Consider the following 22,983-nt stretch of genomic DNA (forward strand, 5'->3'; position numbering starts at 1 on the left):
GCACCTCAAGATCTCTTTTTAATTTGTTTCATTCTCGCGTGAGAGTTGTTTTCAATTTTTATGGTCGCTGAGATTCGCTCAAGTAGCTTAACGCTGAACAGCCTTACACAATCTTTTCTGTTTTCCAAAAGTTCATTATCTCTTTAATGCCAGTTTAAAAATTTGGGGTTTACCTCGACACACGCCTTCGCGTCTCCGATAATTTTAGCAGTCCCGTATAAGGCAACCTTACTGGCAAATAATCCATGGTTTACATAAATTATGAGCGCCAAAGGAAAACTATGCTTCATGGATAGACAGTCATTAGGAAGGAATAAAGTCGGCAGCTCTGAAGTTTTGAGTCTTTAATAACATCTGTACATAGAGTGTGGGTGTTTTCTTAAAAAAGTTCCTATATATAAGGCCGGCAATTTTTTAGTTAGCCACCGCAAAATACTAATACTGCATTTATTGATTAATTATACCAACATGGACTGGAATCAATCCAAATACGAAACTTGACTGCTGTGAGATACTGTTGATTAGGCCGCTATTTGAAATTAAACGGTGTGCCGCGTCATAACCATATTTCTGAATGTGGTCTTTGGAGAGAAGCAAACAGTCTTCGGTCGTTTAACACTGAAGACGCATGTAAAGAGATGAATCCTTGCGCTGAATCATGAGATGAGCTGAGGACTTAAAAATACAAAGACCTTTCAGAGTGCGTGATTAGGATATTCCTTGGAACTAACAATTTTTCAAGAAGAACTTGAAAACTTCACATCTGATTGTCTGGGAGTCATCAATCGTAAGTTTGTTGCAACTAATTTAGAGATTTTCCACCCGAGATCCACTTTCCCATGCTTAGCTTTTTTACACCAGGTTTAGGTCAGTTTACTAACGCTTTAGCCAATACTACAAGTTTAAAAATTTCAATCGATGTTGAAAACATATTTTGCGTTCCTGCTAGGAAACAAGGATTACTTTTTCACTGATTTTAAACACATGAACAGACTGATTCAACACTGTAGATACAAAGTTTAATTCTGCCGCTTCCTATACTTGCTATAATCGGAACAATTAACGATGTCGAACAAAAAGCTCTTGAGGAATCTTCGTTAAACCTTCGATCGCTTAGCTCTGGCTCCTACTGAGTTTGAACATAAATCGTGAATTGAAGAAGGGAGAGCTTTACATCTGCTAAGCAATGCAAACTCTTTGGTACTGAATTAAGCATTTCTATTATTTCTTAAAATACATTCTCGACTTAGCGAGAATTTCAAGTTAACGGGCTTTGGAATTATCAAAATTCAGCAGTTTCGTCGTTAGATGACTTCTTTGTTTATCAAAAATTTCAAGATGGTAATCGTAATTAAGCCACCACGCCGCCATTTTAAATTTCACGAATGAAGCTCGCTTTGTGCCAGTTTTAATTCCGCCTTCCATTCTTAACACGGGAAGACAACGAACTTCGGTATTTAATCAAACCGACTTACGAAACAAGATTAAGTTTAAATCAATCAAAAGAATATTATTCACCGGGGATATAAGGTGCCAAATGTATACCTGCTAATACACTTGAGGCTTGTCTATCACCTGTTTTGCGCAGCGGGTATCTAAGGTGGCTGGTGGGACCGTGCTGGTTGAACCACAACAAATTGTACAATAAGTGTTGCTTATTGCACAATAACGATCACTGAGTGGTTAACAAGTCTTCTTGTACGGTTCCTATTTGTGGGAAAATTAAAGATTCCACATGGTACAACTTTCTAAGCCGACTTACAGAAATTACAGAATTATCTGATAAACTGTGAGCATTATTATATTTCAAGGTCTCTTTACGCACTAACAAAACACTGTGGAAAACATGTCAAGAAAGAAAATTTCTCGTTTTCTGCAGGCACTCTATCTCTCTATGAAAAACAACGTTCGGTTGCCTTATTGCCTGAAGAGGCAATCTTAAATAATGGGTGTTTTGTTTATCAATGTTTTTAAAGACATAACCAAATTACCACCTTACATTACAAGAATGATTGAAATTTAACTATGTCACTAAAAATCCGGTGAAAGTAATTGGGTCGGCCTTGTTTGAATATTTCAACAAAGGTATTAAATTATATTGAAAACTTTGATTGTTATTCATTTCTAATATAGCAATTGTCATCGCACAGGAACCCGTTTGAATAAGTTTCTGTCTTCTTACAGCCACAATTACGATGCTTCAAGCACTGAATCATCAAGCGAGACAAATTTTGTGCAAAAAAGAAAAATAAAGACTGCCTGTTTGACAAATTACTGTTAAATGCAACTAGAAAATATCAAGATAAACTTTCCGAGAATTTATACATCTAACTAAGAAAAACTAAGAGAATTAAATTGCCGGAAATGTACCCCGCCGAAAAACCCTTTTTCACCATAGCTAAAAGATTCATTTTCGAATAAAATTATTCCCAAAGTTAAATAAAAACTGGAACGATTTCGCCCATCATAGCTCTTATCGACACGTGAATAAATCATTGTCAACAATAATCATTATTTATTTTGTTTAGTGACATTAATATTTATGGAGCAAAGCTCTTTCTGAAAACAAAATAAATTGCAGGATTTCGTTATGATAATTTGACGTCAAATCTGTAAAGAAGAAAATTGGTTATAGGCTCACACAAAGTCTTTGAAATCGCCATTTAACTACTATACTGGTGTAAATCGACGCACGAAAAGATTTCAACCCGATCACACGCTGTTTTTCCATGTTTTTTAAAAGAAGTTATTTCTGTCGCCTGACTTGGGATATGTCTTCGGTTTTCTGCAGCAAAAGATTGGACATGGAAGGAAGGGCAGCTGAGCTCCAACGAATCGTGGCCGTGATATTTTTACTTATCAACTTCGGAGTCTTAATATCTGAGAGTGTGGTAGTTATCGGTAAGTAAAAGCTATTATTAACCACCCGAGGGTACAATTCGACTGAGATGATATATCAGCCATTTGATATACCATACCCGAGGAATATCGACCATTAAATTGTTTTCTGGTTGTTCTTGCAAAGCGAAATCAGCAAGATCTAGCAATATTTCTTGATTGTTTTTAATAAAACAATTATTCCACTCGCGCATGTTGGATGTGAGATGGTTATAGCCATCGCCCTTTCGTTGGCTTTCTATCATCTCATATGCAACGCGCGCTTGTGAAATAATTGTTAAATATACCTGATAAAAGGGGGTACTCAGGTTATTATTGACGGGGAGGTGCGACAAAAATTCTTTTGGGTTTGAAATAAGCGATCGGGGGGGGAAGGGGCTGGAGGGGGTGCGGGGGATTCTAGTGGATTTCTTCGGGTGGAACGATTTTGTCAAGAACCGGTTTTTTAACGTTTTATGCGGAGAATGGGCTTTTGCAGATTAAGTTCTGGGCCGTTGGACTTTTCTTGGGAGGAGGTGTTAACAATCTCACTCTTTACTAATATATCTCAGTAGCCCTCTCCCACCCTCCACCCCTATAATACATAACAACTTTATTTTGTTCTTGTTTCTCTCTAGACAATCCAAAGTCCACAGTAATCTGTATAGCGGGCAATACTTCTTATAACGTGTCATTTGAACGTGATATTAGCGCCGGGGTATTCTCAACTTTGAGTGAATCTGACAGCGTGACAAGCTGTGTGCGCCAGGCGTGCAACAGGCGTGCTGGCCACGTTGCTTTTCGGGTGGAGAGGAATTGTTACATGGTCACATGCTACTCGAAAACGTCTTGCAAAACGAAGAAGGATCCCAGCATATACACCATTTCCATCACACCGTACAGGTGGTTTGGTAAGTTAGCAGTTCGTGGACCTTAAAAATAGCGTGATCCTTCCACAAACACAGCTACTGTTGTTTACTTGTCAACTCTGTTGATAAACCAAACATTCGTTTCAACTCCCCGGCGAAGCAGCACCACAGTTATCTTATCTATTTAAAAAATCTGACGTTTGCTTTCTACACTGATCCGTTTAGATGCCGCTCCCGTTTTTATAGACATCCCGAAGGTGCTCGAAGTCAAAGAGAACAATCAGCGGGGTCAGATTATCACGAACATTTACGGGCACGCGAAGAGTCGCTGGAATCACAATGCGTCCATCAAATACGCCATAATTAAAGGTAAATGCTCATAGTTATAAATTAAATATACGACCAATAAACAATCAGTCTGTAGTGGTTCGGTGGAGTTCCTACATATTGTAACTATTTCTGCATTAACAGCATTTATAGATATGATTAGTTTTAGCCTCACCCCTCCCCCACCGACTTGGAGTTAGTAAAATAGCCCACAACAGAAATTATTGTTTTTTAACCAAAAATTTTAACCCCCTTTTTTTTAAAAGTTACTGAGCATCTCTTGCAAGCATGGGCATATAATCTGTGCAGATTTGCTGCTTAAAAGTAGCTCACGTTTCTGATATTTTTGTTTCAAGTTATTGTTTTACATTTCTGTGTTGTCTACTGAGAGGTTTAAGTCGCTATTAGCCACGTTTTTGTTTTAGTTATATTTGAGTTGCGAGTTTGCGGAGAGTAGCGGTATGACAAGTTCTGTGGAGTATAATAGCGGAGACAATCGCAAGTTAAATCCCTTTGTTCGGTCTAGCCAGTGAGTTGTGTTGGACGTTGTTCCTTCCAAAATTCAAATAAATCCATTTTAGCGGGGACTTTTCTTTGCCTTAGTTACATTCAATTTCTTTCCATGACCAATTTATTCGGCGCAACAATTTTTTCCTTGATCTCGTAAAATAATTATTAAATGGCAGGGCCCTTGAGACGTACGATCTAATTGGCTGAACGAGCAGTCAAGACTGCATTAAACGGATTCTTATCCCCTTGTTAGCGTAATCTCGTGCGCAAAGAAAGCTACCAAAACAGCGTTTTCTTTTATTGAGAACTGCTGCTTTTTTGCAGGGAATATTGGAAATGCATTTGAAATCAGATCTCATCGTCAAGGGAAGAGTGCGTCGCTTGTGGCGTCCAAGAGACTGGACCGAGAGACTATCTCGTTGTACAAGTTAACAATTCAAGCAAATAACACTGAAGAAAACAAGACGAAAACCAAAGTTATCACAGTCAACGTTACGGACGAAAACGATAATGCACCGATCTTTTCACGAAAAAGCTATTCAGTGACAATATTAAGTAACCTGTCTTCAGGCTCTGAAGTATTCAGAGTCAGTGCTACTGATCGTGACGTAGATGAAAACGCACGCATGCGCTTCCACCTGCTCACATTCAAGTCCTTGTTTCGAATACTGCCCCAGAGCGGAACGATTTTATTGAATCAGAAAGTCAGATTGGATCGTTCTCGAACGTATACGTTAATCGTTGCTGCACGAAATGGTGCGTACAAGAGCATTACGAATGTCAGGGTTCGCGTACTGCCAGTCAATGAATACAGGCCATTCTTTGAGAATTTAAAATACACTATTCAGGTCTCCGAGGCGCTGAAAGTTGGAAACTCGGTGACAAAAGTTGTGGCCCGCGATTTTGATTACGGCATAAATGGGGAGCTGAACTTTACAATCATTGAAGGAAATAAGTCGTATTTTAGCATAGATGACGAAGGTGTTGTACGGACACGTGAATCCTTACTTTCGCTCGGTGGTTTAAACTGTTCTTTAACAGTGGTTGTTAGTGACAAGGGCACGCCACCGAAACGTTCAGATCATTTAGCAAAAGTTTTTATCTCAGTCGAGGCAATTAATAAGCACAAAGTCAAGTTTGATCTGCCGATTTATCATGTGGCTGTAGCAGAAAAGACGCCAGTGGGAGCTACTATTCTTACTGTTCGCGCTATTATTGGAATTATGAAATCTAGAATGGAAGGCGATCTGCAAGTTGAACATCGCCTGGAAAAAAGATCCAAAAGAGTGGTTTATTCCATTGGAAACCCAGACGGTAATCTGTATTTCAGTATTGATAGACACACGGGTGAAATAAAGACCAAAATTCCATTGGATTATGAGACAACCAAAGAATACAGGTAAGCTGTGAAACACCGTCAATCTGTTACGTTTCGTTAAACATCTCTGTCAAACATGTCTACCACAGAAACAGAGCGATGGTGTACCGCTATAACACAAAGAGCGGCCATGCGCAGATGCCCGAGTCGGCAGGATAAGGTGACAAAGGCGCGATCCGGGCTCCTCGATCTTGTCGACTGTTTTCGCGCCAGTGCCATTTTCCTTGTATGCATTGTCGTACACCCAGAGATTTCGAGGGCTTCGTGATAATGTTGCGCAGGACAGATAATGCGAAGTACACGTTTTTGGACCACCTCGATTCTGTCTGCTAGTTGGACAGACAAAGAAAGACAGAGACAGAAAATTTTTACCTGCTCATGTCCAGAAATGCGCGTTATTCGCCTCTGAACTTGGTTACTTCGTATAAGACAGAATAGTTTGTCATTTTCGTATGACTTTACCTTTTACAGAATTACCTGTCTTTAGGTAAAGTAATCGGAGTAGAGGACACTTTGTGATGTCTATAACAAGAAGCATGCATCTCATTAGCAAAAACTCATTGACACATACAGTCAACTCTCGCCTTACGGACACCTCGCTATTACGAACAACCCGAGAACACGGACAACAGCTAAATCCCTGGCAAAAGTAATTTACAGAGGTTTGACTGAAATAAATTCCCGCTATTACGGACTCTCGCTATTAAGGACACTAACTGACGGTCCCAAGGGTGTTCGCATTAAAGGGAGTTGACTGTATGTAGAGTTAATGTAATCGATGTAATGGACTTATGGTCTTTCTTGCAGGTTGATACTGTTTGCAAAGGATACAGAGAAACAAGACGAGTTCGGTCACCCTGAGACAGGTCAGTGTTATTGCTTCTATAAAATCATGCTGGCATTGTTTCAGGTTCACCAAACGAGAAAGTTCATATAAAACGCTTAAAAGTCTTTAAAATGTCGTTCCTGTGTTCCTGGTGCAAGCTAACAAAGTAAATTGATCGGCTCGGATTTCTTAGCTGAAAATAGTGTCAAGAAGTCTTAATCCTGCATGGTTTTACTGACAAGGGCATACGCTTAAGCATAAGCAAAAGCACAAACGCCGCTTAAGCAAGTGAGAACACCTGCGATATAAACTTACGTCGCAGTTTTCACTTATGAGAATTGGGGCGACATATGCATAAGCACAAGTTTGGGGTAGACAACCGTTTCGTCCGCCATCTTGATTAACATCGAGGGGAGGTGCTATCGAGAATTCCGTCGAGAAATGTTTTTCTGTACGTGCGTCTGTCCATATGCTTATCTAGTTAGAGTTCTCACTTTTTTATCTTTCTGCTTATGTGCTAGTGAAAACCATCCTTTAGAGAACAGAATCGTATTTCCCGCTGTAAACGGCCTTTTCATCCCACCAAAGACAAAGGAAATTTTTTTGCAATGCTACCAAAGTTTAAAGTGACCGTTAGCCACAAAAATCCAGTTTTTCATCAGACTTTAGTCAGAATTTCTAAGGAAGGTTTTTGAATAAAGTTTCACGGGAAACAAACCGTTGGGTGTCCCTGTTGCCTGACTAACAATTTATTGCATACTGCTTAAGTTGCGTGCATTGCTGCGATGCTTATTCACTTATTCTTTCTTTCATCCGCAGTTCAAAAATATGTATTTCATACATTCCACTTCCATCACTTCACCTCGGCGGGTGTATTACGTAATGTTTAGAAAACGAGCAGGAGTGTTTTATTGGGTTTAAAACCACGAGCCGCAGCCGAGTGGTTTTAGACCTAATAAAACACGTGCTGCGAGTTTTTTGAACGGCTTCAAAAACATTCCTGGAAAAGCGCGTGCCAATAGAGTTCATAACAATTATGCTTTTGTGAACGTTGGAAATTAGCATGCGAGAAAAACACCGCATACTTATGAGGAGTGTTTTATCAGCTGATAAAACATCGCATACTAATAAGGAGGTTTATCGATATAAAGTCACTGCACGTGATGTATTATCGACCATTTGATAGTTCGATGGGCTTATGAATTATTAATGAGTTTTTGAAGAATTCACAAAATGACCAGCTCCTAGTTGGCTAGAGCACTACATCGGCATCGTAGAGGTCATGGGCTCCTGAGATCCCGTTCAAGCCTAAATTTTTTTTCAGGCCTTCTTTTCGCAACTACAATGGACAATCACTTATTCAGTTTATCTTTCATTCATAATATTCCAGACACAACAGAGGTCTATGTACATGTGCTGGATCTCAACGACAACGCCCCTCGCTTTGTTCTTGACTCGTATCAGAAGGTCATCAGCGAAAACGTGTCAGTGGATACGGCAATACTTCGGGTAACGGCGACAGATCCCGATTCTACAACGAACGGCCGAGTGCACTACTCCATATCAAACGGTAACTTTAACAACACGTTTGAATTGGACGACCAAGGAGTCTTACGACTGCAGCAGAAACTGATAGCGCAAGAGACGGACTTGTATAATTTGACGATACTTGCTACGGATGAAGGAAAGCCACCGAAGACCTCCCAGCCAACTTTTGTTTACGTGAAAGTCAAACGCTCCGTTGTTCCATGCAAGGAGAAACTGGCTTTCCAGAAGGCGGTGTACTTGGCTAAGGTCAACGAAAGCACCCCTGTCAACACGCACATTTTACGCGTGCGTGCTAAGACGGGCAGGTGTAGCTACCGATCCAAAATTAATTACTTCTTCCCCGAGGCTAAAGACCCAGCAGTGGAAAATCACTTCGCAATCCACTCCGAAAGCGGTATAATAACAGTTATCAGGCCATTGGATTATGAAGTTCGGTATGAATTTTTGGTCGCAGCCATAGGTAAGCTAAATGAACAGGAATGTGTAGTAGCTTGTTTAACCTTTTTGTCTGTATACGTGTTGCTCGGCCGGCAGTGGTAATTGATGACACTGGTAAACTAAAATCCTAAAAAAAATTTTAGTTGAGCCTGACAGGAAGAATTATTGGAATTTAATAGCCGAAACTTAGGACAGAATCACCAGATATTACTCCAAAAAGTCAAACAGACAGACCGTTTTATTGACTGACGGACGGACTGGTTGACCGACTGACTGACTGGCTGGCTGACTGACTGACTGACTGACTGACAGACTGACTGACTGACTGACAGACCGTCTTATTGGCTAACCGACCGACCGACTAACTGACTGACTAACTGGCTGACTGGTTGACTGACTGGCTGAAATACCCGCTCAGTTTTTCGATTGTGTTCTCTTACAACGTCCTCATTTCTTAAACGAATGCATGCTTTTTGTGTTAGCTTAAGGTATGGTGAAAAGATTAAGTATTTTCTCAAATGAAAGGCAAACATTAATTTAATTTTCTAGGAAAGAAAAAAAAGGTGCTGAACTTATAATTATAGCTGCTATAGGAGTTAGTTTTAGCTTGTTGTTTAAGATGGTTATTCATTGTTGTTTCCTCTTTAATTTGTATTAACTATTGCTCAAAGTTTTATTTTAACGAAACGACTGAATAACTTCCTTTGGAGAGTATGGTTGGCTGGCTGACTGACTGACTGACAGAATGGCTGCATGACAGACAGACAGACAGACAGACTGACTGACTGACTGACTGACTGACTGACTGACTGACTCGCTGGCTGGCTAACTGACTAACTGACTGACTGACTAACTGAATGAATGAATGAATGAATGAATGAATGAATGAATGAATGAATGAATGAATGAATGAATGAATGAATGAATGAATGAATGAATGAATGAATGAATGAATGAATGAATGAATGAATGAATGAACTGACTGGCTGACTGACTGACTGACTGACTGACTGACTGACAAGCTGGCTTCAAGTGCTTACTGATTATTAAGTAAGTTTGAATTGTTGCCGATGCGTAACGTATTTGCTAGCTTGCTTGACTTATTTCATTGTGGTCTATTTTCTTAGATGTTCAAGGTCTAAACGGTATGGATACTGTGAAGGTCCGAATCTTAGTGTTAGATGAGAACGACCACAGACCGCATTTTCCCAAACTTCACTACAGAGAGCTCATAACAACACAGCCAGAACCTGGAACCGCGGTGGCCATGGTCACTGCAGTCGATAAGGATGCAGGCAGGAAAAAGGAGCTCCGATATTTTCTGGTTAGCGGGTTTGGACACTTCTTTAAAATAGATCGAAGGTAAGTGAGACCTTTCTTGGAAATCAGTTTCGGCAAGATAATGTTGACAGTAATAACATGAAAAAATGTACCACAGGCAATAGATACACAGATCAAAATCTCTTGGTATCACATGGGTAATTTATATTTTGATAGGATCACTCTTTAGTGCCATATTTTTACTGTTATCACGGCCCGGGGATCCTGTTACATAATATAAAATAAAATAAATGTGTCAACTAAATCTTAAATGCAAAAAACATTTTTGTTAATAAAGGGATAAGATGAACTTTCAACAGATAAAACGACAAAATATTCGTTTAAATGTTGGTTGAGTAAAACTCTAGAAAATTAATTTCTAATGTAAAGAGTTAATTAATATGAGTATATGAAACATATATCTTCTATTTAAGTAAACAGTTTAAAAGAAGGGCAGCCAAAAAAGAGACACTTTGTTTCTCTTTTTTTTTTTTTTTGGTTCCTTGGTAGATGGGCGAAAGGGGTACTCCTCGGAATTCTCGGTAGGGGTTTCAGACCACAACATGCCATTTTCCACACCCGTTTTCAGACCTGGCCCCTGGCGTAATTAAGCTTCGCATCAGTGCCGAAGTCAAGAATTGGTAAAATTCAACCGAAAATTCAACTCGAATGATATATTTTGGATACTTCTCTTTCTCTACTCTTCATTTGGAGTTGAAAAGACGACTACGTTTATACGTACGTTATACTCGTGGTTCATTTGAAAACCATACCCGATTTAAGACCATAATGGTCAAAATCTATAACCGTTTTCAGACAAAAACGGCTCTAAAACCATACCATTTGGGGAGGCACTATATGGTTTATATAGGGAAGTACCCCCGCCCCTCAGGTAGATGGGTCGTTGACTGCTTGTTCCTTGTCTTATGTAGGGCTGGGTGTCGGGGTGGGAGTTCAAAGTCATGGGTCACGACCAATCTGAGCAAAATTTTAGCAGTGTAACAGACAGTGTAGTAGAGGACAGGAGACCATTACCCAGAGAGTACAACTCCTTTATAATAGTGTAACGAGGTTTTTCACCTAACTATCTCTTTTTTGGATTGAAGTTCCCACAAATTCCGTCTCTTACGGGAGCCTTAAGCCTTGTTTTCATATGTCGGGAAATCCCAGACGATCGGGGATTTCACTGTTTCCCGACCGTCGCAGACTTTACCGACTAATGAAAACTGAAAATCGTAGGCATCGCCGATCGTCTGGGATGGTGGCACTCAAATCGGGAGTGTTTCTATTTCATTACGCGTCCCAGATTTCTGCGATAGTCGGCGATCATTCCCGACATATGAAAACTCAAATTTGTATATTGTCGGGGGACGTCGGCGACAATTTAAGCTCGTTACCAATCCTCTAAATTCCTTCGCTGCAGTTCCCCGCTTTCCCCCGACGAATAAAAATGACGTCTGTCACCGATGAATACCGATATCTCGGCAAAATATCGGACGGTCGGGATACAGTGAAATCCCCGATGGTCAAGGATTTTCCCGACGTATGAAAACTAGGCTTTTCTAACCAATCTCATGCTTTGTGTATTTCTCATGTGAATTGGAGTTTAAATTTTTGCTTTAAATTTAATATTCCCAGGCGTAGCTAAAAATAGACCGCTCTGCGAAAATGCCGAAGGAAAAGCTTATTATTCATGAGAACTGTACGCTCCGAGAAAAAGGCGAAGACGGGTTAGAGAATGCTTTTGAGGCCACTTTGTGCTTGTTTTCCTCTAAACAGAACTGGAACCATCTCAACGACAAAGAATCTAAGAGAGCAGAACCTTCGCCTCTTCAACATAACCGTGTCCGTCAAAGATAACGGCACCTCACCGCTGACAGCAGAACGGCAGGCTTGTGTGTCGATCTTGGTGTTCACCCCTCTCCAGTCCGCTCTCATTCTCATCGACACAACACCCACGACGATAACAATACGGTTTAATTTGAAGTACATGGCGACAAGCAACATCGCCAAATATGGTGTTATTGTGCAGGAGTATGCAGCTGACGACAGTAAATGTGAGTAACCAGTTAAATATCCGGGACGTTTTGTCCTATGACCGCACGCATACTAATAATGCACTCTTTAATATTTTGTTGTGACGTCAGTACGGCCAAAACAAAGCCTGAACACAAAACATATGGTGAATTTTCTCGCATTTTTGTCGGTGATTTTTCTTAAAAATTCCTTATTTTCAAGGCAAAATAGTTCCATTTTATCTGTTTGTCCGTTTTTTGGTTGCAAACTGATAACCAGAGCAACTGAATTTAATTGTTACAAACATGAAAACATATGATATCGCCTAAAGAATCGTAAGGTTTTTTTCTTTAAGAAATGAAATAATAGGTAGTCTTTTTCTCAAGACCTAAAAGATGAATGAAAGTTTTCTTAAGAAAATATAATATATCTGCTTTTATCTGCATAGTTCTCTAGAAAGCGCAAAAAAAATATTGAGACGTTTCATAAAACCTCCTCCTAAAACAATCGTCCATTCGTTGTGACAGTTTACTGTGCACATAGTAATCAAAACAATTTCTTTCCGTTCTACATTTGTTTTTTTAGTTAAAGAAACAACCGAAAAAGAACCAACTACGTGGTACCGTGTGCACAAAGTCATAGACGGAGGCAAGTCACATCAGAGGTACATCGCCAAAGTAATATCATCAAATGTGATTATCGACAAAACCAGATTGTTGGACGTGAAGGTCGGCGATGAGAAAAACTGCGCCAATAAATGGGGCGATAACGATTACTGCAATGGTCCACTGAATCCAGGCAAGAAATACAGGTCAGTCCAATGAGCCAGACCTAAATAAATGGTGATGTTTCTGTGGTCTGTTGTGGTCCTCTTTTGGCCTGCATTTTGTTGTCGTGGAACATGGAACAAAGTTGAGATCAGAAGGTCGAGGATATCATGCTCTTGTCGCTGCCTTAGAATTGCGTCTTTAGTAAGATATACAGTATCATGCGAGACTGTTTTGCCTCGGTCGAATCGCGGTTTTGAGCTGCAGTATGACCTCGGCAAAACCCCGACTTGATCTCAGTTTTTTTGCTGTGAAGGGCAGGACGCTGTAGGCTTTGTGAAGGCTATTATTTGCTGAAGTGCCTTACACTTATGCTTGGCCAGGTTGTTTAAAGGAGACTTGCTGATTATTTTTAATTCGGCGGAATTAAAAAAATGTTTGAAGCTTTTCCGACTTTAAGTATGTAAGTCAAGGTTCAAAGTAGTTGTAAAGCTTTATGGTACAAGATGGGAGAACCTGTTTACAAATTTAAAAGACGATCTGGTCATAATTTTCTATCTTCTCTTGATCTGAATGTTTGATCAAGCAGCGATATTGTGAGGAAAAATTACATCCTGGTAGCTACTGGGGTTTAAACGGCTTACAAAATTCAAGGGGGGGGGGGTGGTTGGGATACACCAACATGTCACCCAGAGCTGTCGGACAGAAAGGGGCGGGCTATATGCGATTTTATCTTTACCAAGCTCAGCAAGCATGCCATAAAGTGTAATTATTAATATTGCAATCTAACTGGGAGGGGGAGGGGAGGGGAGTAACATTCCTAGTTGCTTTATGGTTCGTAAACGGAAGCCAGAAGCTCCATCCGTGGGGTCCGACGGGCCTGGAGACATAATTTCAATCACCAACCACCTCAACTAAAATAACTACTCCGGTTTGTCTCAAGATGAGCTAATTTTGCCTCGCAGGTTTCAGTTACGAGCCTACCTTAAGTCCACAGGGCCATTTAAGGATAAACAATATCAGGATGGCGCATTATCTGATCCACACTACACAGGTATGTCGACAAATACGATTATCTTGCTTTTAAGCAAAATAATAATAATAATAATAAGTCGGGGTAGTATGTTCATTCGGGTGAGTGTAGTGTTGAGATACACGGTTGTTTGAAACATTTTTGACAAATTGTTGACAAGTTTGAAACGTTTGTTGACAAATTTCTTGCGTAGCTGATGCAGTCGTTAGCGTTAACAAGTCGTTCGATATGTCGTCCAATGTTATGGGGTTCAAATCCTGAAACATCCTGGTAGTTACCCTGCGGCCTCCAATTCTAGTTCACTTTAAAAGCCCGTTTTCTTATTAACTAAAATGTGGTTGTAACTTCTGAGTCCTTGGATGAAAGTCCTTAAAGTAAGAACATTCAACGAATATTGAGCATCGTTTTCCAGTGGAGTTATTTATTGTTGTACGAGGTGGTTCTGACGTTTGAGTATATTCCCCGGGGGGATACTCCTCGGAATTCGCGGTAGGGGTGTGCCTGTTTCGTTCCTGACTGGGGAAGATGAGTTCAGATTTCGTTCAACACATACAAGATATCACACACGCCATGTTTATCTTTACTTCATGGAAGAACAACATCTGGGAACTTTTATTACGTGATACATTTGCACAGGCATCCCACTACATATAATGAGATCATCCTTACACCCCACTTGATCGTACTTATATGTCCTAGAATTACATCCACATAATTATTATTACAAAAAGTGAACTCAACATAAGATGTGTTATCTCTTAAAAGGATACAACAATAACAATATGAAGTTACGCTTGCACATTACTTGAATACTTACGTCTTAAGAACCAAAACTATAATTCCTAAACTTTTGCAACTTAAATTTAGTAATTGGTTTGGTCATGACATCAGCTACCATTTCGGCGGTGGGACAATACTTAATGATAATCTTGCCTGCATTCTGCACACTGCGAATGAAATGGTATCGAACATCAATATGTTTCGATCTCTGTCGATTGACTGGGTTCTTGGACAAGGGGATTATACCTTGGTTGTCCGCAAAAATCAAAACAGGGCCACTTACCTCACCAATGTCCTTTATCATTTACGTGAGATACATACCTTCTTGGACTGCTGCTGCCAGAGCAATTTACTCAGCTTCACATGATGATAGAGCCACTGTTGGTTGTTTCCTTGATTTCCAAGAAATAAGAGAACCGGCTCTGTTCAAACTGAAACAGTACCCACTGATACTACATCTGTCATCTGTAGATGACGCTCAATCAGCATCAGCCTATCAATGTAAGACCTTCATCACACTTTCTATAGCACAATTCAAAATCAAGGGTCCCCTTTAAGTATCGCAGCACATGTTCTAAAGCTATCCAGTGTCCATTGATGGGAGCAATCAGGAACTGTGACAACTTAGTAACAACCCAGCATATGTCTGGTCTGGTGCATGTCATAGCATACACCAAGCTACCCACTGCTTCATGGGATCGTCTAGGATCCACAGGGGTTTCACCATCAAACTCAAGCTTCTGTTTTGAAGGTGTAGACCTTGGCTTACAATTAGACATCTCAAATCTCTCAAGCACCTTAGTGATGTACCCCTTTTGATTCATCTTTACAAAGCCATCTCCTTGCTCAAAGTGAATACCCAAAAAGTATGAAAGTCTACCCAGATCATTCATATGAAACATCTCCTTCAGCATTTCTTTAGCTTCAGACATTAGCAATATGTTGCTTGCTGCTATAATTATGTCGTTTACCCAGACAAGCTTAGCAACAAATCCACTTCCAACATGTTTGGTACACACACAATTGTCAACAGGGCTTTGAACAAACCTGTTCTCCAACAAGAAACAGTGTAATTCATGGTTCCAATTCCTTCCCGACTGCTTTAGGCCATACAAAGATTTGTTCAATTTATACACGATCTCCGCCCACTCCGCGAGGGAACTTCAAAGCCTTCAGCTTGATCCATGTAAATCTCACAATCAATAGGGGCATTGAGATGTGCAGTTTTCACATCCATTTGGTGCAAAACCAAATCATGTTGTGCTGCTATTAGCAAACACAATGATGTGAGATTAGCAGTTAACGTTGATGCAAAGGTTTCTTGAAAATCAATACCTCTCACTTGGCTGCAACCCTTAGCAACATACCTAGCTTTGAAAGTTTTAGCACCAGCAGAACTTTCTTTCATAGTGTACAGCCAACGACCCCCCACTGCGTTTTTGCCCTCTGGCAAATCAGACAAAGTAAATGTGTTATTCTTAGTTAGGGAATTCATTTCTTCCTCCATCGCTGCCTTCCAGTTGCTAGACTCAGGCGAGTCCATGGCCTCTTGGTAAGTTTGAGGGAAAGCAGAAAAGTTGTAACAGTAATCTACATTTGTTGGTACCTGATCGTCATCTTCCATGTCTGTGACATAATCACTCAGGTAGGCTGGGGGCCTTCTTGTTCTCGCAGAATGTCTCAAATCTTCGTCGGGAGGCTGGAAAGTAGGACTTTCGTTCTCAGCTTGGGGTTGTTCAGCAAGTCTACCCGGAACCTTTTCGGATCTATCAACATCAGATACACTGTGCTGTGATGGCAGGAGATCATCATCATCATCAGGCAATAGTCTTTCTGTGTGGGTCTGTGGATCCACCCCTTTCCTAGTCGTAGGGAACTTCACTACCCTGTACTTCATAACCTTACCTGTCGCTGGGATATACACCAGATAGGCGGGGCTCCCCTTATCATACCCAAGAAAAATCCCCTTTGTGCATCTGGGATCTAATTTCTTCTTATCCTGCTTATATGTGTAGCACTCTGATCCGAAGACTCTCATGAATGACAAATTTGGCTTTTTGCCACTGATAGCAAAGTATGCTGTTGGTTTCAAGCGGTTGTTAAAGCACCTATTGCGTATGTAGGCGGCAGTCATTACTGCATAAGGCCAAAATTCATTGCACAAATTAGAATGCAAAAGTAAACACCTTCCCATTTCAAATAAGGTTCTCCAATGTCGCTCTACTGTCCCATTTTGGTGGGGAGAATAGGGTGCGGACATTTCATGCTTTATCTTATTTTTCTCCAGCAGAGACTTAAACGTCTGAGAAATAAATTCACCACCATTATCCGACCTAATACATTTGACCTCACCATATGGATCTGTCTGCCAAAAATTTTTGGGTTGCAGCTACTGTGTCACTTTTACTCTTTAAAAAATACACAAATACTGCGCCTGAATAGTTATTAGTAAAAGTTTTAGAATATCTGAAACCGTCTCTAGAGACTGGATAAATAGGTCCGGCTAAGTCAGTATGAACCAATTCTAATGGTGCAGTAGCACGCGCATCTGGATTTCTATTCCTACTTTGGGTCATCTTCCCTTCTATACAAACATTACAATCTCGTGGTTTGCTAGAACTACTATCGCTTATTTTCATACTTTCCACTTCATCTTTCAGTTTTAAGATGTCCTAATTACAGTGTCTCAAGATTTCATGCCAACCCTTCTGGTCACATGTATAGTTAACAGAGTCAGAGTCAGAGTCATTCTTGTTGAAGGTACTGAGATAGTACAGTCTACCATGCTTCTCGATGTTGAACTTGGTCCCATCCTTGTAAACTAATTTGCAGAGTCTGGATTGAAACTTACTGAAGCACCTCTTTCAGTCGCAGCTTGTACTGAGAATATATTCTGGGTTTGCGTAGGATTGTATAATGCATTCTTCAATGTTACATTGACACGATTTCCATTGGTATCCATGATGGTTATTTCAACATCTCCTCTCTTGACTGAGTGCCACATTGTTAGATCGTGTTCCATCTGCTAATTTGATGTAGTGCTTCTCTGGTGCGAATTTTTCATCAAATTTGCTGAATTTGGATTCATCATTGATGATGTGAGTAGTTGCACCACAGTCCACCAGTAGAGTATTTGGCTTCTTTGTAGCACTTTAACCTGCATGGGTGTTGATCTCAAACTCAAATGAATGCTCTGCTTCTTTGTCAGAATGCTCCAAAGTCTCAGACGCTCGCTTTACTTTGTCAGTCTTATTTTTCCCTTTGCGTCGACAAGCTCTGTCACGGTGAGATTAGTTATGGCACGTGTTACACCACTGTCCCCGTCTGTTGTTATTATTACTCTTACAGAAGCGAGCAATGTGTCCTGGATGGCTGAACTGATAACAGACGATCTCCGACTGGGATTCCTTCTTGTATTCCGTTTTCATCACAGAGTGACTTCCCGTCGCTACACTGGTTCGCTTAGAGTCTTCGAAGCTTCGTAACGCGACTTTAAATTCGCTAAATTTTTGTTCTTTATCGCTCTGTGTTACGACGACAACAAACGGTTTATATTCTTCTGGTAGACATTTGAGTACCATCGCTATGAGCAGGCTATCTGTCACGGTTTCGCCGGCATTTCTAAGAGCTGTTGCCGCTGTTTCTGCTCGAATAACATAATCTCTCACTGTCTCGTGTTCCGACTTCACCAGCGATGTCAGTTCCGTATACAATGAAATCACCCTCGGTTTGCCTGTACCAGCATAGTGTGCTCGCAGGATCTTTAATGCTTTTCTGCCGTCGTCTCGTGCATCTCTCATCACAAGGGCAAGGCTTTTATCATCTAGAAATTGTATTAACTCGGCGAACGTTTCCTCTTTTTTAGCTGCGGTAACATCCACGTCGTCAGCTGCAGTAATGGAATCTTTCAACTTTCGTAATCGCATATATCCGAGGAACTTGACTTCCCATTGCTCATATTTTCGTTCATCCCCGTCGAAAAGAAGTCTGCCGTATCTTGAACTGGGCCCATAACCTGTTTCGTTCATGACGATGGAAGATGAGTTCGGATTTCGTTCAACACATACAAGACATCAAACACACCATGTTTATCTTTACCTCATGGAAAAACAACATCCGGGAACTTTTATTACGTAATACATTTGCACAGGCATCCCACTACATATAATGAGATCATCCTTACAGTGCCGCCCGGTTCTTCAAATCCTAACCCTATTTCCGACCAAAACATGCCATTTTCCACACCCGTTTTCAGACCTGGCCTGTAAAATCCATGTCCGTTTTCAGACCTGGCTTGTAGCGTAATTAAGCTTCGCATCCGGTAAAATTGATTAGTTTTGTGTTAGTATCCAAGGCCAGAATTATCTTGCACTTTTCTAATCTATGTACTTATTTTTTTCTAGAGAACATAAACACGAATCTCACGTTTGCCGTAAACGCGATTCTTAATATCTCTAATGGCACGGGGATGGACCTAGATACAATACAAGAGCCGGAGACAGGAGCAACACAAGAGATGGAAGGAAGGAAAAACTTTGACGTAGTGGTATACAGTGTTGGATCAGCTCTTATGGCAGTCATAATATTGGCATTTTTGAGAGGATTCTATCGATTAAAGCTTGACAGAAAAAGGCCAGAAGACGTTGTAACTCCAGTGGAACTTTGATATTTAACTATTCCAGGCGAGTTTAAAGAAAAGGCCCCAGTTGTTCAAAGGACTGATAACTTTATCCAGCGGGTAAGACGCTATCCAACCTTTGAAATGTACTAGTTGGAGGAAATTTTATACGTGGGATAGCTATTTATCTACTGGATAGAGTTATCCGCTCTTAGTACAACCGGGACGTGATAACGTCATTTATAGTGATCAAATCTGTACATGTACAAAATGCGTACGCAGTGATAGTTAGTGATACAATTTGCCAGCTGGGCAGACATTTAACAAAACCTAACTACATAAACAAACAAACAAACAAACAAATAAATATAAATGTCTTTTATTTACGCCCGGTTACTGTTGATACAACGAGGTGCTATCGGGGCCGAGCATCCGGTAAACTTTGTCATTTTTCACATTTCATACTACAGTTTTTTTGCGCCAAGACACGTATTGGGAAATGACTGTCCCAAAATACTTGAAAATATGTATGTGGTGGCTTGTTTTGTAGTTTAGAATATTGCCCGTGTTACATGCACCTCGCAATATAATATATATGTGTTCAGTTTAATAGAGTCAACATTCTTAGCAAACGTGACGAACAGGGTTTTAGAAAAGCGTCATTTGAACAAACGTTAAGCAGCGTAGCGCGATTAGCTTTATTTGTTAGACAACATTTGGACGAGTTCTTGGGATTCAAAAGTCGTCCAAGTTCACACCGCGACTAAAATCACTTTGGGTGTGGTTTATGAAGTCCTGGGCACAGTTGTTTAATATATTAAGCTATGTTCACACGGGACCGGTTCCAAATGGTTCCGGTCTAAAACTCGTGACGGATAGGCCTTTTGTTCACACGGGACCTGCTAACCGTACCGTCAATCCGTTCCCGATCAGGTGCGATAAAAAACAGGTCCAGTTTTGGAACCGTTTCGGTCCCAAATGGATCTGTTACCGTGTAAACACCTGGAACGGTACCTTCCGGTACTAGCAGCGCAATTAAGCAATTAAGCCGTTAGGATATTCAGCTACTTGTGAGGCATCGGTAATCTCAGAAGGATATCTTTAAAGATACCTTTCAATGATGTCTTCTTATTTCCTTTTAACAGTTTCCCAATCTTTTCCGTTTGAAGCCTGGTAAGTTTTGTAATCTGTAACAACTGTTAAGAGAAGGGATCATTCATCTTCCGTCCGGCTGAAGGCTTTATCTCCTTCCTCTATCGATTTAGCCTTCTTCGGTGCCATTTTGAAAGCTTCAACGTGTATTCTGCGCATGCTTAACTAGTAGAAACAGCTGCTTTTCTTACTTAGATTCAGTACCAAACCATAACAGACCGGTCCCGTGTGGCTGACGTTGATAAGCGGAACGGTGCCGTGTGAACAGAAATAGTCCGTTCCAGGATGGGATCGGATCCATTTGGGACCGGTCCCGTGTGAACATAGCCTAAGAAGTTAACTTTATCCAGCGGATAAAATGTACTCAACTTATACTTTTTATCCGCTGGATACTCTTTGAACAACCGGGGCTTGGTATTGAAGGCTGTTTATACAAGAGATATTTGGCTGGTGGAGATTTTTGCTGTGATTCTACAGCGCGAAATCAAATTGCCGGTATAACCTACCGATGATTTTCGCTCCAATTTCACGGCGGTTTCATTGCGATTTTGTTGGGAATAGAGCAGAAGACATGCGCTGTAGGCATAAAGGATGTTTTATTGGATTCTAAGAGACCTTTGATGATTTTACGCTTGCGAAGACACGGCGAGTTAATAAAAGTTCGATGATCGAAGCTGTGAATGTAATCATGGTAATTATGGTAATTTCAATCCTTAAGCAATTGCCAAGACTACATAAAAGAACGATACATTGCAAAATTTATGTTTTTTATTTTCCTCTTGAAATTCGCACCACATGATGACCGCGGGACAGGCTGATTTTTGTTTTACGTCCGTTTTTGGATCTCTTCTGTCATTTTCAAGTCAGTTGTTATCAATCATTAAAATCAAAACGAATTAAGCTGCATTATAAAAGAATTATCGAGACTTTAATTAAGATTGGCAATCAAAAACAATACGATATGTTTGAAGAGCTAGAACATTTAATCAATATGGTAAAACGTGAGCGTCAATTATTAAACAAAAATCAAATGTTTGGCTAAGTGGCAAGAGTTGCTACTCAGCCAAACAAACTTTCCTAAATGTTGTAGTTTTAAATGAATCGTTTGAAGATTTGAAGACCCTTTTCGTGCTTTTTCCTTTCGATCTTCGCACTTCAGGAGATTAAATTTTATATGCTTTTTCTAGCCTTGTTTGTTTGTTTGTTGGGCGAATTTCCACTTTTAAGACGCACTGAACAAATTTTAATTTGTTTGTCATTAAAAGATCGGCCTACACCCGTCATGTAAACGTACATGTATGTACCCACATTTGCCACTCGTATGATTTGTGTTTTGCAGATGAAACCACAAGACTTACTCAGGAGAGAAAGCGACCCACCCTTCAGTTTCAGTTTCAGTTTATTTTTGCCATTATTCTTGCACATCGTTACAAGATAGATATATATATTAAAATATAAAAGATAAATAAATAACAACACAGAGAGAAACAAATGACGAGGATGCCCATAGAGAAACTATTGGGGCTTGTACGAGCTACAGGCTCCTCAGAAAAACTACAACTTTGAAATCAGGATTTTGTGCGTAGCTTATTTAATTTATCAATTAATTGATTCAATTTAGCAAGTACACAATCAAACACACACGGGCAGCAAAACATAAAACAGCACGTTCAAAACAGGAGTAGTCCATTTAGGTGAAATGAATGATATTAATTTAGATTTAAACAGAAAAATACTCTCAGCATTTTTAATTTCTGAATTAAAGGAATTAAACGGTTTGAAAACTTATAGAAAACTGTCTGATATTCGTTCTACAGTACTGTAACGATGAATATGACCCTACAAGAAGTGAAACTTAAAAATTACTTTAACTCCGTGGAATCGTCATTCCGCGCATCTTGTGAGCAAGTGAAAATTTACTGCGTGCAGACATTTGCGTGACCAGGCTATTACTACCCATGAAAACTTGCAGGATGAGAGTGAATTTTTTTTAATTTATCTGCTTGGTGCAGAAAATGCCGTTGTCTGCGTTATACGCTTGTATCGGCGATACACGCGTTAGGGCACACAATCCAAAATGCGTTTTAGTGACAGGGGCTATGTTACGTCGTTTGTTCGGATAGCACGCAAGGTTAAGAAAATTATATTATAAAAAGAGATAGTCGATTGTGAGGATTACAACAGAGGAAAAATAATGTTTGGTTTTCGTCCGAAATATTTGAGCGTTTAAAATTTGTGCGTGTTTACAAGCTCATGATCATGGTCAATATGCGCTGCGAATGAATTATATAAGTCCAATACGAAATGTTCAAAACAATGCATAACTCTGTGAATATTCCTTCTACAGAAATAATTATAGTCTCTAAGTAAACGTGAACAGAAGGAGAATGCAGGAAAAAATAATGTTTGGTTGTGGCTTGAAATACGTAAACGTTTAAAATTTGTTCGTGTTTACAAGCGCATGGTCAACACAAAATGTTCAAAAATTAATTTATCCACGAATATTTATCGTATTGCAACGATT

At 40.0% G+C, this 22,983-nt stretch overlaps 1 protein-coding gene across 3 annotated transcripts; it reads left to right on the forward strand.

Annotated features, from left to right (window-relative positions):
• Nucleotides 1–510: 510 nt before the first annotated feature.
• LOC146486994 (protocadherin-15-like) lies at nucleotides 511–22,254 on the forward strand. 3 transcript variants are annotated; one of them, XM_085091369.1, is made up of 12 exons: nucleotides 511–787; nucleotides 2,792–2,901; nucleotides 3,516–3,788; nucleotides 3,972–4,115; nucleotides 4,908–5,982; nucleotides 6,769–6,827; nucleotides 8,178–8,795; nucleotides 9,901–10,135; nucleotides 11,873–12,150; nucleotides 12,695–12,920; nucleotides 13,842–13,930; nucleotides 19,093–22,254. In XM_085091369.1, the coding sequence occupies exons 2-12, from the start codon at nucleotides 2,805–2,807 to the stop codon at nucleotides 19,353–19,355; spliced, it is 3,357 nt and encodes a 1,118-aa protein (XP_084947495.1). In that variant the 5' UTR covers nucleotides 511–787; nucleotides 2,792–2,804; the 3' UTR covers nucleotides 19,356–22,254. The 3 variants fall into 3 exon arrangements, with proteins under 3 accessions (XP_084947495.1, XP_084947488.1, XP_084947481.1); XM_085091362.1 differs by lacking the exon at nucleotides 511–787 and having other exon boundaries at nucleotides 2,717–2,901; nucleotides 19,093–19,371; nucleotides 21,799–22,254; XM_085091355.1 differs by lacking the exon at nucleotides 511–787 and having other exon boundaries at nucleotides 2,717–2,901.
• Nucleotides 22,255–22,983: the final 729 nt, after the last annotated feature.

This window comes from Pavona decussata, unplaced genomic scaffold (genome assembly GCF_977016875.1).
Source record: "Pavona decussata unplaced genomic scaffold, jaPavDecu1.1 SCAFFOLD_19, whole genome shotgun sequence".
Classification (NCBI taxonomy): Eukaryota; Metazoa; Cnidaria; class Anthozoa; order Scleractinia; family Agariciidae; genus Pavona; species Pavona decussata.